Source organism: Ranitomeya imitator, chromosome 3, assembly GCF_032444005.1.
Source record: "Ranitomeya imitator isolate aRanImi1 chromosome 3, aRanImi1.pri, whole genome shotgun sequence".
Lineage (NCBI taxonomy): Eukaryota > Metazoa > Chordata > Amphibia > Anura > Dendrobatidae > Ranitomeya > Ranitomeya imitator.
Window position 1 is genome coordinate 44,155,443 of NC_091284.1, and position 15,764 is coordinate 44,171,206.

At 48.0% G+C, this 15,764-nt stretch overlaps 1 protein-coding gene across 2 annotated transcripts in view; it reads right to left on the reverse strand.

Moving 5' to 3' along the window:
* Positions 1-15,764, reverse strand: part of URB1 (URB1 ribosome biogenesis homolog) — a 158,766-nt gene that overhangs the window by 94,020 nt on the left and 48,982 nt on the right. For both annotated transcript variants that reach the window (XM_069760845.1, XM_069760844.1), the window contains exons 17-21: positions 13,387-13,525; positions 11,831-12,001; positions 11,555-11,757; positions 3,590-3,808; positions 1,735-1,902 (exon numbers count right to left, since the gene is read on the reverse strand). In XM_069760845.1, the coding sequence (XP_069616946.1) occupies positions 1,735-1,902; positions 3,590-3,808; positions 11,555-11,757; positions 11,831-12,001; positions 13,387-13,525 (900 nt within the window). The remainder of the gene's footprint in view (positions 1-1,734; positions 1,903-3,589; positions 3,809-11,554; positions 11,758-11,830; positions 12,002-13,386; positions 13,526-15,764) is intronic.

A 15,764-nucleotide genomic window follows, 5' to 3' on the forward strand; every position in this document is an offset into this window, starting at 1 on the left:
ATATACTAGAGTATAAGCCGAGAATTTCCACCCATTTTTTTAGGCTGAAATTGCCCCTCTCGGCTTATACTTGAGTCATTCCCAGGGGTCGGCAGAGGAGGGGGAGCGGAGCTGTGTAATAATACTCACCTGCTCCTGGCTCGGTGTCCCTGGTTCTCCGGCAGCTTCTTCCTGTAGTGAGCGGTTACATGGTACCGCTCATTAAAGTAATGAATATGGACCCCACTCCCTCCCATCGGGGTGGAGCCGCATATTCATTACTGTAATGAGCGGTACCAGTGACCGGTCACTACAGGAAGAAACTGCCGGGGAACCAGGGACCGCGCCAGGAGCAGGTGAGTATAACGCAGTGCACAATATTCACCTGCTCTCCATTCCACCTCCGCAGGCCGCCGCTGCGTCTTCCCCGTCCTCTGCACTGACGTACAGGTCAGATGGCGCGATTAGTGCGCGCCACCCTCTGACTGAACAGTCAGTGCAGAGGACGGGGAAGACAGCGGTGGAACGGGGAAAGGTGAGTATAGCAAGTGCCAGGGGCCTGAGCGACGAGAGGTGAGTATGTCATTTTTTGTTATCGCAGCAACAGCATATGGGGCAAATGTCTGTATGGAGCATCTTATGTGGCCATGTGCAGCATTATATGGGGCAAATATCTGTATGGGGCCATGTGCAGCATTATATGGGGCAAAAATCTGTATGGGCCATGTGCAGCATTATATGGGGCAAAAATCTGTATGGGCCATGTGCAGCATTATATGGGGCAAAAATCTGTATGGAGCATCATATGGGGCCATAATCAACATTTGTGCAGGATTATATGGGGCATATTTTAATATGGAGCATCTTATGGAGCCCATCATGAACTGTATGGAGCATTATATGGGGCATATTTTAATATGGAGCCCAAATAAACTTTATGGAGCATTATATGGGGCTCCTGATTCAATATGGATATTCAAAAACACTTAACCTACTGATGCATCAATTAATTTTACTTTTATTAGTATCTATTTTTATTTATTTTTATTTTATTTCATTAAGTTTTCCCAGTTTTTTTGTGGCAAAATTAGGGGTCCCGGCTTATACTTGGGTCGGCTTATACTCGAGTATATACGGTATTATTATTAAAATCTTCAGCCGTACATGATATGGCAACACTTTTGTTTACAGCTCATTGCCTTGGAGACCGACCACCTCTGCTAGACATCAGATCATGCTTAGTGCTTGAAAGTTATTTTCTGTTGAGATTGTAAGCATTGTTTTAAAGCTGGCCAGGATTGCTGGAGCGCGGTGCTGCCTCGTCCTAACCCCAGACAGCTTTAGTGAAGCGCTTAAAAGGTACCATGCAGAGGTGGTCAGTCACCTAGGCAACAAGCTGTATAGAAAAGTCTTAATATCTGAAGACCAATCGCAAATTTTAATAATGTAAGCAGTAAATTGCAAAAGTACTTGTTTTTCCAAGCACTATCCGACAGTCAGTAAGTATCCATCAAGATGGGAGAGTAACCCTTTAAAAACAGGAATATTTATGATCCATATTGTGCAATTAAAGTGCTTTTTCAAACAAAATGAATTTCTTATCTTGAAGCTGGTGGAAATGTATGTAAAATCGCTGGTTGGCCCGCCTGGGTGTCAGAGCATGATCAACCACCACTGCATTCACTTCTATTTGACTGATGGAGATAATTAAGTGCTACCGCCATGTCACCAAGAACTACCAACACTAATTATTACCGTATTTCCTGGAGTTTCCAGAATCCCCGAGTCACTTTCAATAAATAGATCAGATTCTGTCTTCTGTTCTTCTTCTCGACTTTGATATTGTCTCTGGTACTTGCACAGGAGGCCGCTCAGGAGATCCATGAAAAAGCTGACCAGACTAGCGGCAGTAGCTTTTTTGTGCTGGGGAAGGGGATATGACAAGTTACATGAAGCTTAATACAAAATGCAAAACACAAAAAAATAAATGGAAGGCAAATCTACTGGGCACTATAGTCATAATGAGGCATGGAACACTCAGGGAAAGGCTCAGTAATGGCTGCTATTGGGTTAGAGACACCGGTACTGTCCCATAAAGCGTCCCGTGTATAAGTGTCTTCTGGATCCCAAGCACTTTACTGTTATTCACATGTAATAGGAGCAAAATCGCAAGTAGGGATTCTAGTAGTTGTATGACATGGTCACCACAGATGCGGGTTCCCTGCTTTACACTGCCCTTATGTAAAGGAGAACCACAGGTGTAAGCAGCACCCAGCATGAAAAATTCAAGAATCCAAGTTTAAAAATGGTGGTGTGAATCAACTTGTTATATTTAAAAAAAAAAAAATTAAAAAAAAATTAGAAAGCAAGCAATTGGCACACTGATGACTAGGCCTAAAACTAGACCTAGGAAACGTATCACTAGTATACCACAGTAGATAACACAGGATCCACCATTCACAATAGGTGATGTCACAGCTCACCTCCTCCTCCTGTACAATGACTGATAACACCGCTATATACAGTACCGTAGATAACACAGGATGCACCATTCACAATAGGTGATATCACAGCTCACCTCCTCCTCCTGTACAATGATTGATAACACCTCTATATACAGTAGATAATACAGGATCCACCATTCACAATAGGTGATGTCACAGCTCACCTCCTCCTGTACAATGACTGGTAACACCTCTATATACAGTAGATAACACAGGATCTACCATTCACAATAGGTGATGTCACAGCTCACCTCCTCCTCCTGTACAATGATTGATAACACCTCTATATACAGTAGATAATACAGGATCCACCATTCACAATAGGTGATGTCACAGCTCACCTCCTCCTCCTGTACAATGACTGATAACACCTCTATATACAGTAGATAATACAGGATCCACCATTCACAATAGGTGATGTCACAGCTCACCTCCTCCTCCTGTACAATGACTGATAACACCTCTATATACAGTAGATAACACAGGATCTACCATTCACAATAGGTGATGTCACAGCTCACCTCCTCCTCCTGTAAAATGATTGATAACACCTCTATATACAGTATATAACACAGGATCCACCATTCACAATAGGTGATGTCGCAGCTCACCTCCTCCACTGCAAGTCATTAGTAAGTGTGAATATAAGAAACTTTGTAATACAGTTTATCAGAGTAAGACGCTTCTCTCTCCATGTATGTGAATTCTTCTTATCATCCTTAAAATCTTGATCGCTAAGAAATCAAACTAAAGCTGCCTATTGAAGTCTATGGCAAAGGGAAGGATGAGGACAAGGAAGCAGCTGCAAAGAGAAACAGAAAGACACACAGTGAAGCTGCTGTTTCTTTTTCCGGTTTTATCTCCTCTCAGAGCTGAATTCACAGCTACACTGCTCATTGTGTGCTGCATAGAGAGCAGGAATCCCTCATGGCTGTGTGCTTCACAGCAGCTCATCTCTGCCACTAGATGTGAGATGAGACAGAGCCTGCAGAGGGAGAAACTGGTGATGTGTAGTATGGGATGCTTCCAGATGACAGGCACAATTCACCAGTGTCCTTTACCTTCATTACATACAAATAGTGACGCAGCAGGTAGTAATGTCGCACCTTGCTGAAGTTGTCCACGGTTGTCTTCAGACACAGCAGAGTGTGTTTTACCGCTAGTGGAAACTCATCTTGTGGAATCTGTGACATGGAGTCCTTCAGGCTCTCCTGGGAGTCTTCTCCTGCACCCCCACTCACAAAGACCTTCTTCAACAGAAAATCGTACGAGGAGTCACCCTCCTGCTCCGAGGCTTCCATGTTGCCGCTACCCCGCTCTGTGAACTAGAGAAACGAGCCACAGTCACTGATCTTGAGGTCTTGTTGGAAGAAAATTTCTGTATTAATTTCTCACAATTTTCAAGAGGTCTTGTTTTTTGGTTACTTAGGAGGATCCTTTATTATTATAGGGGTTGTCCATCCAGGCTTGGGGTCTGTGTGACTGCAGACTTGTGAATTCTAACAGCGCAAAATGTGCATGCTGTGAGGATTCTCCGATGCCGGCGGGCGAGTGACTGCCAAGTATGTGATTTGCATACGTGCAGTCACATCCCGACTAGACGTGTGTGACCTCGCTTAATAAAAGGGAATAGAGAGAGGCCAGACACGTCTAGTCGGACTGTGGCCGGAAGTACCCAAACCTCCCTCTTAAAAGAGCCTTGTTTAGAATATCGATGGCCTATCCGTATATAACCAAGCCGTATGAGATCAGTGGTGGCCAACAGACAGCTGTGCTTGTGCGAGCGCCGCAGCCTCATCTATAATTACGGACAGGGCAGGGTATTGCAGCATTGTCCCAGTCACATTAATGGAAGAAAACAGCACTGCTCTGCACCTCTGATAGAGGCCACAACGTCAACCTTGAAGTGGCTGCAGCTCTCGCACGTGAGGAAAGGCCATCAATACTCTAAGCCGGAAAACCCCTTTAAGAGTGGAGGTCACATAACATGATGACCGAGGCCCGTTTAGGTTTTTCTCTCTATTACAATCAATAAGCTGAGAAGCAAAAACAGGATTTTTGGTTGCTTACCGTAAAATCTGTTTCTCGGAGCCTTCATTGGGGGACACAGGAACCATGGGTGTATGCTGCTGCCACTAGGAGGCTGACACTATGCAAATAAAAAAGTTAGCTCCTCCTCTGCAGTGTACACCCTACCGACAGGAAGTAGAATATTCAGTTAGTGAGAAAGCAGTAGGAGAAGCAATGTGTAAAAGAGAAAGAATAATAATATAATAAACTTTATTTATATAGCGCCAACAAATTCCACGGCGCTTCACAGATCAACAGTTTCAAACACTCAAAGAGTGTTCAAAGAACTCAAACGTATACAGTAAACAGAGCTGTTCAACTTGGGAGGGTGCTGTGTCCCCCAATGAAGGCTCCGAGAAACAGATTTTACGGTAAGCAACCAAAAATCCTGTTTTCTCTATCGCCTTTCATTGGGGGACACAGGAACCATGGGACGTCCCAAAGCAGTCCCTGGGGTGGGAATAGCTGAAAAAAAGGTCGGAGGAATCACCACTGCCGCCTGCAAGATCCTTCCGCCTAGGCTGGCAACTGCCGAAGCGTAGGTATGGAGCTTATAACCCCTTGGCAAAGGAGTGACCGGAACACTAGGTTGCCACCTAGCAAAGATGTAGGGCGGATGCCCCAGGGTGTACCGCCCAGGAGGCGCCAACTGCCCGGAGCAGAGGGAGGAGTCACTCAGTTCTTGATCCGATGAGCCTCCAGAATGGCAGGTCTGATCCAGAGAACAATCGTAACCTTGGAAGCCGGCAGGCCTCTTGGCGTACCGTCTGGAATGACAAAAAGACAGTCCGTCTTCCTAAAGAAGGCGGCCCTAGACAAATAGATCCTCACCGCCCTGACCAGGTCTAGCCTGTTCAGAGAACGCCCCAGAGAATCGATCGGAGCAGGACAAAGGTGGGAAGGACGATCTTATTCAAGTAAGAGGAGGACACCACCTTGGGAAGAAAAGGCGACGAAGGCCGTAAAACTACCCTATCCTGGTGAAAAACCAAGGGGCGACAGGAGAGAGCCACCAACTCCGAGATGCGTGGAGATGGCCACCAGCAAAGCCACCTTGCAGGACAGAGCAGACAGTGAGGCTCATGGAGAGGCTCAAGGGAGAAAGTCCACCGAGCCTCCAGAACAAGACTGAGGTCCCAGGGATCCACGGAAGTGTGGTACGAGGGAGCCGCATGCGCTACTGAAGAAAGGTTCTGATCTGAGGACGGGACGGATATAAATCTTCGTACCATGATAGCCAGTAGCGAAGGACCTCTGAAAAGGGACTTCAGAAAAAGGATGGAAAGGGTTGCTATCTGACCCTTTAGAAAACTAAGGGCAAGGCCAGCATCAAGTCCCGCCTAGAGAGAACGGCCAAAAAGGAAGGTTTCGACAGCAAAGCTGTTAACTTGAGACACCAAGAACTCTGCAGCAGATGGGTCCCTAGTACAGAAGATCTGACCTGACTGGGGCCTCCAGTGAGAGTCCGCGAGGAGACAAACGATGTCAGCGAACCAGAACCTTCTGGGCCAATCTGGTGCGGTCAGAATGACCGGCACCCCCTCCACATAGATCTTCAACAGTCTGGGAAGAAAGGGGAGGGAGGAACAGAAAGGTAAGTACAAATAGCGACCCAGGAATGGTCAAGGTATCGGTATCCACAACAAGAGGATCGCGGACTTGGAAACAAAACGGTGGACCCTTCCTAAGCAGTCGGGCCGCCAGGAGATCCGTGTCCGGAGTTCCTCATCCAAGGAAAATTTGAAGGAAGACCTCCTGAGTCGGGACCCCTGTCCTGCTGCAAGACCCTCGCGGCAGAGAAAACACTGCGGCCTAGTTGTCCACGCCGGGGATATGCACTGCGGATAGTGCTGAAACCGTCGCCTCTGCCCAGAGGATCCTGGATACCTCCGCCATTGCCAAGAGACTGATTCCCTCCCTGGTGATTGACATAAGCCACAGCCGAGGCATTGGACGTCTGGATTCTGACTGGCAGACCTCTGAGAAGCCTTTCCCAGGGACTCAGGGATAGAAGAAAGGCCCCTCGATCGGCGGAGAGGACCCTTGCTCCGACCAACGCCCCCTTCAATGACGGATGGCGAGAAAACGCACCCCAGCAGGGAAGGCTGGTGACCGTCATCACCACCTGCCTTGGGGAGGACCGGACATGAGGAATGAGAGGGGATGACAGCCACCAGTTGAGAGGCTATTAGAATCGGATGGAAAGTCGGATTGGAGGGTCCAGAGACAGTACAGACGTGTCCCACTGAGGAAGGATGGCCTGCTGAAGTGGTCTCAAGTGGAACCGCGCAAAAGAGAACGCTTACGGAGCTGTCACCATGCATCACAGGACCGTCGTAGCTGAACGGAGGGAAGGCAGCCGAGGGCCCTGCAGAGAGCGAACTCCGTATGGAGAATTGCCCGCTTCTCAAGAAGAAAAAACCCCGGCGATGTCGAACAACATGCCTAAGAGGACGAGACGCTGACTCGAAACAAGACAAGACTTTGTTCTGTTGGCCAGCAACCAGAAACAGGACAGGGAGTCTAGGACGATGGTCAGACCCTCAGGGCCTGAGAGAGGGGCAGAGGCTTGATGAGGAATACTTCAAGGTATGTAATGAGCACTAAGGCCCCTGATCAACAAGGAAAATCAGGACATGGAGCAAGGCCTCTTGGATATCCATGTAGCACAGGAATTCCCGTGGGTCCATGGAAGCCAGGACTGAACAGAGGAACTTCATCCTGAAATGCCGCATGCGGAACCTTCTGTTCACTAAGTTCAGAGACAGAAAGGGTCGAACTGCGCCGCTCTTCTTCGGCACTACAAGCAGGTTTGGATAGAAACCTGGGAAGCGTACCTGCTGTGGGACGGAAACAATAACCTCCGAACAAGGAAGGAAGGAAGGTAATGGATGCAAAGAAACCTGAGATCAGAGGAGGATTTTTAGAGGGCGGGATTCAAAGAAGCGATTCCGGGCCGCTAAGCGAACCCTATCTTGTATCCAGAGGATACCACCTCCCTGATCTAGGCGTCCTCCACCGAAGCCAGCCAAGCATCCAAACATCCCTTAAAAAGGCAGGAGATGCCCACCCAAACGGGGAGAAACGCTGGGCCGTTAGCACGAGTTATTATGCCGAAGAAGATCTGCCAGGTCTAGGCCTGGTGGACCAACCCTGGGAGTTGCGGGCACACCGGGAAGGGATAGGCTTAAAGGAAGCCTTTTCTCTAGCCAGACGAAATTGCAGTCTGTGTTAGCTAGAGAAATCTTCCGACGCCGTAAAACAGCGAAGGGACAAAGGGAACTCGTGCTTCCCGTGGCGTCATTAATAATTTGTTCCCTCATGTAAACAGGCCCCCTGGAAGGGCTGTGTGTAGAGCCAAATATTCCGTCGGATGGCCACCATAATGTTGGATGTGTGAGCTGCACAAGCTGCGCATCTAGGGAGGCAGATACCAAATATTTCCCTGCATAGGAAATCCGGTCTGTCAGGTCGGCTAGCTCCCCCGGAGGAGCTCCAGGCGGGGTGCTCTTACAAGGCTGTTTGGTCCATCTATCTATGGTCCCTGAGACCCAGGTAGAGGTAATGGCCGAGGCACAAAGTAGAAGCAGCCGTTACAAAAGGCTGATTTTTCCAGCGGTTCTATAAAAGTATCCTTGGAACCCGTGCCAAGCTGGTAGACAGTCTGGGAACTGACGCGCTTCCTGCCGAGGAATCAGTCCAGTTAGCGATAAGCTCAGGAGAGAAGGAATATAGGATGCCGAGACGCTTCCCTGTCTGCAAGCATCTGGTATGGCTCGCATTTCTCCTGGGAAGTACCACCACATATTCAGTGTGTGTGGGGCAAAGATCCTGGAAGGTGGTTTGACCGTCTAAACGAAAACCGCCTATTCTGCGGGTTCCGTAGAGGTATCCATGATGCTTAGGGTCTGGTTGATCGCAACAACAAGGCTATCCAAGTCTGAAACTTCCTCTGCAAATCTGACCGAGGAAGCCCGTCTCTCTCTCTCGATAGAGAGGAGGATCAGGAAGAGGGATCTCACCGGTCCAGACCGGAGGGCAAGATGGAGCGGGAAAGACAGGTGTCAGACGTTCATGGGGCTGATGGTGAACGTCCTGGTCTCCTCCAACCGACAGGCTCTGGAGGGCGAGTGGGTGGGGAATGGAGCTGGGACCGAACATCTAAGCACGCTTGTGTGCTAGGATCATGGTCCTGCCGTCGGATCTATGAGGATACGGGGTGGCAGTACACGCCGTACTCATAGTCAATAATGTGGGATTGCAGGTGTGACTGTTCACCCTGTATCCCTCTGTTCTGTATCTCTTGTGGCCCAAGTTGAACAAGGCTGGACGGAGAATCCTGTGACCCACTAGTGATTGCGGACAGGCACGAATACCAAGGTCGTGACATCCTGGTGAAGTCCGCCCCAGACTGAGACAGAAGGAAAGCCCACCCAGGGATAGGGGTCTCGGCCTCACCTGGGTTAGGGACTCCTGGACAGGGAGTTGCTGCAGAAGAGGAAGCAGGAGGACGGGGACGCTCTCCTTATAGGGTTAGGCCTGGGAGCAGACCCACTAAATGATGCCCGAAGGTTAGGGGAACAGGAGAGGGGAGTAATAGGCTGCATAGCAGAGCTACTCACAGTAATAGTAGAGTCCTGTAGACTGCTCCTGGCTGTAGCTGCGACCGGCATCATGGCACAGGTCCAGGGCACCAGCGATGAGATGGCAACCTAAGGAGGATGCAGGGGACCCCGCCGGAGAAAATAAATCATCCAGATTATTACTCCAACAGCAATATTTAACCCTTTATGTTTTTGAACCATCAGCTATAAAGTGGCAGTGGTACCACACACTGGGATTGAACCGGCGACGTCTCGGTTAGTTGCTGGATTCTTGACCGCTGGGCCAGACACTGGGCTTGAAAAGGGCGCTGGAACGTGCGCCCTGCTGCGATGTGGCGCTAAGCAGCGGCGTAGAAATCAGGGGCCCAGGAGCACCAAGATGGCGCCGGTGGGCGGGGAGTAAAGAGATTGTCGGGCGGGAAAAAGCCCGCCCGATGAAAGCGGAAGTGGACGGAGCGCGGCACCGGAAGTAGGCCCGGGCAGAAGCCGGGGCCTAAATTAGCGGCCAGCGACCGCCGGAGGAGAGCCACGGCGCCGGATCAGTGTGCCGAAGGTAGAAAAGCAGCGCGGCAGCCTGCCAAGGCTGCCACGCTGGAGAGGATGGAGCGGCTGCTATGAGACACCCGCGGCGCCAGAGCAGTGCGCCGCAGGGGGAAGCGGCGCGGCAGCCTGAGAGGGCTGTCGCGCTGGAGAAAGAAGTGTGGCCCCATTAAAACCGCGGCGTCGGGGAAGCGCGCCGCTGGCCCCATTAAAAACCGCGGCGCCGGGGAAGCGCGCCGCAGAAAGAAGGGCAGGACAGCTAGTCAGGGCTGTCTCACTGGGGGGAGTGGAGGAAGCGGCGCGGCAGGCTGTAAAGGCCCTGTGCCGGAATAGAAGGCAGAGGGGGCTGCGTGGGAACAGTAATCCCAGGCCGTGCTGCGCAATCTGGGAGCAAGCGACGATCAGGTAATCTGGGAGCCCTAGCCAGAACCCCCCTTGAAAGATTTGGGATGGGAAATACTCACCTCAACTTCCCACGTCGATACTAACCTGAAGAGGAATGAGACGTCCAGGAAGCTGTGATGGACGTCCTCGTCTCCTCCAACCGACAGGCTCTGGAAGGCGAGTGGGTGGGGGACGGAGCCAGGACCGGACTTCTGAGCACGCTGGTGTGCCAGGATCATGGTCCTGCTAAGGGATCTATGAGGATACGGGGTGGCAGTACACGCCGTACTCATAGTCCGTATTGTGGGACTACAGGTGTGACTGTTCACCCTGTATCCCCTCCGAAAACCTGAAAAAGAAACGACGCACATTGAGGTAGATAAGGGTCTAATGAAAGACCCGTGTCCACCTCCTACTGACACTAAGCTAAACTGAATATCCTACTTCCTGTCGGTGGGGTGTACACTGCAGAGGAGGAGCTAACTTTTTTATTTGCATAGTGTCAGCCTCCTAGTGGCAGCAGCATACACCCCATGGTTCCTGTGTCCCCCAATGAAAGGCGATAGAGAAAATAAAAATGCACACTTTAATGTGGAATTACCACCTCACTTTTCCTATGGGGTGGGAAAAAAAAAATGCATACCCTTTGCCAGTAGATATTATTGCAAGCGCACAGCATCCATTAAAGGGGTGGCCCAGGCTTGGGACACAACGCTGCAGTCACTCTATATGACAGCAGACGTGTGAATCGTCACAGTGTGCACAGTGCACATGGTCAAAGACCTCCAGTGCCGATGTCGGGAAAAGGCTATGTGCATAATTCCTGCCACATTCCGACTAGACGTGTCCGGCCTTGCTTAATTCACTTGTATTGAGCGAGGCCATGCACATCTAGTCGGCATGTGACCGCATATATGCAAATCAGAATCTCGGAGAAAATCTTTACAGTGTGCATACTGCGCGCTGTGAGAATTCACAAGTCTGCAGTCACATAGGGTGAATGCAGGCCTGGACCCCAAGGCTCAGCCACCCCTGTAAGAGGTTATTGGTAGGGACCAATGAGGCTACCACCAGTCCAGAGAGCAGGGCCTTGCTAATATTGCACTCCGGCTGAACCCCAGACAGTGGACTGGGTGATGTTGTGCACGCGCCACCTCTACAATATGTAGACAGAGCTCTTCAGAGCGCCATTCTCAGGATCCATGAGGGCCACACTAGTGAGTGTGTCATCCCATAGCCAATGGATGGATTATATTCATTTTGAAAAGCACAATAATATTCTGGGAGTGGAGGGCAGAGGACAGACTGTACAATCTCCATTTAGTTGGTGGATGATTTTACGGCAGCCGTAATGTAAGATGTAGCAGCAATAATTAAGCAGTTTGGGGAGGTGAAATGATAAATACACTGGCGCACACAGGTCCACGTAGTGACGCACCCAAGGACACTTACATGGATCTACAAGTCACTTACTAGGGGTTTTCTAGCGGACGGAGGAAGCCACAAGCTGTAATAGTGATGAAAGTTCTGAAGACTATTGTAAACCGAGGAGCTTATATCCAAGGACTGCAGCGCTTCATCATAGGACTGGAGAGCCAGGCAGAGAGGAAGAGCATCGCGCTGAGCATGGAGGACATCCGTCATTATGGAGGACAGGTACTGAACCACTGGGCCCGCTAAATAACAAAACAGATTAGTAAAAAACAATAAGCCGTATAAATAAGCAGCAATTGAAGCCTTAATACTCACCATCTCCAGCTCCTACAGACAATAGAAGCTTATTTCTGGCTTCAAGAGCCACAGTGACCAGTGCACTAAAAGGAAAAGCCTGGAGGATCGCCTCCTCATCCAGGGCAAAGCCAACCTCTTCATCCAGACCCTCACTGCCCTCCACAATGACGTCCACCATATCCATAACATCTGGGGGAAACAAAGGCATTTTATTAACACTTCTGAACATATTTGTTGTATAAAAGCATAATCTGAGCATGCTCTGCTCTGGACAAATGTCATTGTACAGGAGGAGGAGGTGAGTTGTGACATCACCTATTGTGAATGGTGGATCCGGTGTTATCTACTGTAATATAGAGGTGTTATCAGTCATTGTACAGGAGGAGGAGGTGAGCTGTGACATCACCTATTGTGAATGGTGGATCTCCTGCCATCTACTGTATATAGAGGTGTTATCAGTCATTGTACAGGAGGAGGAGGTGAGCTGTGACATCACCTATTGTGAATGGTGGATCCTGTGTTATCTACTGTATATAGAGGTGTTATCAGTTATTGTACAGGAGGAGGTGAGCTGTGACATCACCTATTGTGAATGGTGGATCCTGTGTTATCTACTGTATATAGAGGTGTTATCAGTCATTGTACAGGAGGAGGAGGTGAGCTGTGACATCATCTATTGTAAATAATGCATCCTGTGTTATCTACTGTATATAGAGGTGTTATCAGTCATTGTACAGGAGGAGGAGGTGTGCTGTGACATCACCTATTGTGAATGGTGGATCCTGTGTTATCTACTGTATATAGAGGTGTTATCAGTTATTGTACAGGAGGAGGTGAGCTGTGACATCATCTATTGTGAATGGTGGATCCTGTGTTATGTACTGTATATAAAGGTGTTATCAGTCATTGTACAGGAGGAGGAGGTGAGCTGTGACATCACCTATTGTGAATTGTGGATCCTGTGTTATCTACTGTATATAGAGGTGTTATCAGTCATTGTACAGGAGGAGGAGGTGAGCTGTGACATCACCTATTGTGAATTGTGGATCCTGTGTTATCTACTGTATATAGAGGTGTTATCAGTCATTGTACAGGAGGAGGAGGTGTGCTGTGACATCACCTATTGTGAATTGTGGATCCTGTGTTATCTACTGTATATAGAGGTGTTATCAGTCATTGTAACTCTGTCCATGATGTTAAATGAGACTGCTGAATAGAACAGGAAGTGTGAGTCTTGTATAAGGCTTAGTGATCAGTTTGAAAATAGCGTAACTTTAAAAAATACATATTTTACACAAAAAAAAAGAAAATGTAAAAACAATACGTCTTTTTTTTTTAAAGGAGTGTCACTAAGCACTAGAATATTAAAATTAGGTCCATACAAGCATTAATACAAGGAGAACTGATAGCCATCTACTGAACCCCACCATGTCTCTGCCAGTCACATCAGTTCATCCTCCAGCAGGAGCAACGTCAATTGATGACTGCAGGTGATGCCCTTATTTTTCGATGCCATCTTGTTATCACTGGACTACAATCTATCTACCCCGACATAAGAATAGTGAAATACAAACCATCAATGTGAGATATAGGAATGCTGACGCTGTCTGACTCCTGCGTCCCCATGTTCATCTGCAGCATGCTGGCTTCTTGTACATAATCAGAAACTTTATCAGTGAACGAATACGGGTTAGAGATCACTTTAACCAACGCCTGTGCACAGGGAGAGACGACAGAGGACATAACTGGAGGAGCAGATGACACAATATTACAATTAAAAGCGTGGGGAAAAAAAATTGTGTCAAGTTTTATACTTCAGAGATGAAATCGCAATTCTACTGGCCTTTGAAAACAGTTAACATATACAGTAGAGACCTAAAGTTTGGACACACCTCATTTAAAGATTTTTCTGTATTGTCAAGACTACAAAAATTGTACATTCAGTGCTAAAGGCATCAAAACTATGAATTAACACATGTGGAATTATATACTTTACAAAAAAAAGTGTGAAACAACTGAAATTATGTCTTATATTCTAGGTTCTTCTAAGTAGCCACCTTTTGCTTTGATGACTGCTTTGCACACTCTTGGCAAAGAGTTTGTACTGTACATCCCTCCAGTTTAGGCGGTATTTATATCTGCAGTGCAGCGTTTTCAAGATTCTGCCATATTTACTGCACCACGTTTTCCAATTAAAAATGACCGAGACCAAGATGTAAACCTGATGGACCCCCATTATAGTCCATAAGGTTTGTTGGGCATCGTTGGTGTTTGCCTTGTAATGGATCTGGAACTGCGGTCATTTTAGATGCTTTGCTCCGTTGACGGGGCAGAAGACTGGAACTGACAGACACAGACTAACAGAGCTCATGTTGCATTCACCTAAAGGCTATAGACATCTTTGATGTTAAAAAAAAAAAGTTACACATATGTTAGTGGGTTACCTTTAGTTCATAATATTGCACTAACTTTCAGTCTGCAGCTTTCATTCCTTCATTTTCAGACATCTGATGTGCAGTTAGCAGCCTGATTCAAGCTTCTGATTTATTTTGTGGGAGTGTCTCTCCCAGTAATACAGGCTGGCTGTGATGTTTGTGTGTATTCAGGGTGCTACAGTCATCATTAGCTCATATATCCTGTACTTTTTCCGCTATCTTGTTTTCTCGGCTCCTTCTGAGATTCATTCTCCCAGCTCAATGCTGCTACCTCTAACACTAAGGGGAGCCTCCTCCCAGCCCCCTGGCAACGAGCCGCACGATCCAAAAGCATTGAAAGAATTCCCCAGCACTTATCCCTGGTTGCCTACCACAATAGCAAGGCTTGAAAAAGACTCATGATTGGGTTGAAACGATGCTTGCTTTCTGCTATCTTCAGAATCATCTATTTTTGTTACATTTCTAGTGTGGTGACTACTGTGAATAAAATTTGGCACATTTAGCATTTACCTATGAGTGCGGCTGTTTCTCGTACTATTTAGTTGGACTTAGTCCTGTTCAGCCAGCACCAACCTACCTTGCTGAGTGTGTACCTTCTCTAAATCCGCTACCTCTAACACTGACAGAAAGGAGGGTGATAGCAGAGAGAGTCATCAGAGTCAGCAGTATGTTAAAGGGGGATGTCCAGGACTTTTATATTGATGGCTTCTTCTTAGGATAAATCCATCAATATCTGATCGGTGTGGAAGTGACACCCGGCACCTTGCTAATCTGTTCCATGGGGTCGGCGGTGGACAAAATACAACTGTCCCCTATTCAAGTCAATATAGGTGGATGTGCAGTATGTACCCGCAGCCAATATACCATTGACAGAGCTGCGCAGCTCCACTACGGAACACTTCCAGATACTGATAGACCTATCCTGAGGATAGGCCATCAGTGTAAAAGTTCTGGGCAATCCATTTACTTAACTGATCCTGACTCTGCTGACTCTCTGCTCTCTCCCTTCTGTCGGCTTTAGAGGTAGAAGCAGGATCTGTTCTCTCCTTCTCTTCTGTCAGTATTAGAGGTAGCAGCAGGATCTGTTCTCTCCTTCTCTTCTGTCAGTATTGGAGGTAGCAGCAGGATCTGTTCTCTCCATCTCTTCTGTCAGTATTAGAGGTAGTAGCAGGATCTGTTCTCTCCTTCTCTTCTGTCAGTATTAGAGGTAGCAGCAGGATCTGTTCTCTCCCTCCCGTCAGCTTTGGAGGTATCAGTAGGATCTGCTCTCTCCATCTCTTCTGTCAGCATTAGAGGTAGCTGCAGGATCTGCTCTCTCCCTCCCTTCTGTCAGCTTTAGAGGTAGCAGTAGGATCTGCTCTCTCCCTCACCAATTGGCAGCTTTAGAGGTAGCAGCAGGATCTGTTCTCTCCTTCTCTTCTGTCAGTATTAGAGGTAGCAGCAGGATATGTTCTCTCTCTCCCTTCTGTCAGCTTTGGAGATAGCAGCAGGATCTGTTCTCTCCCTCCCGTCAGCTT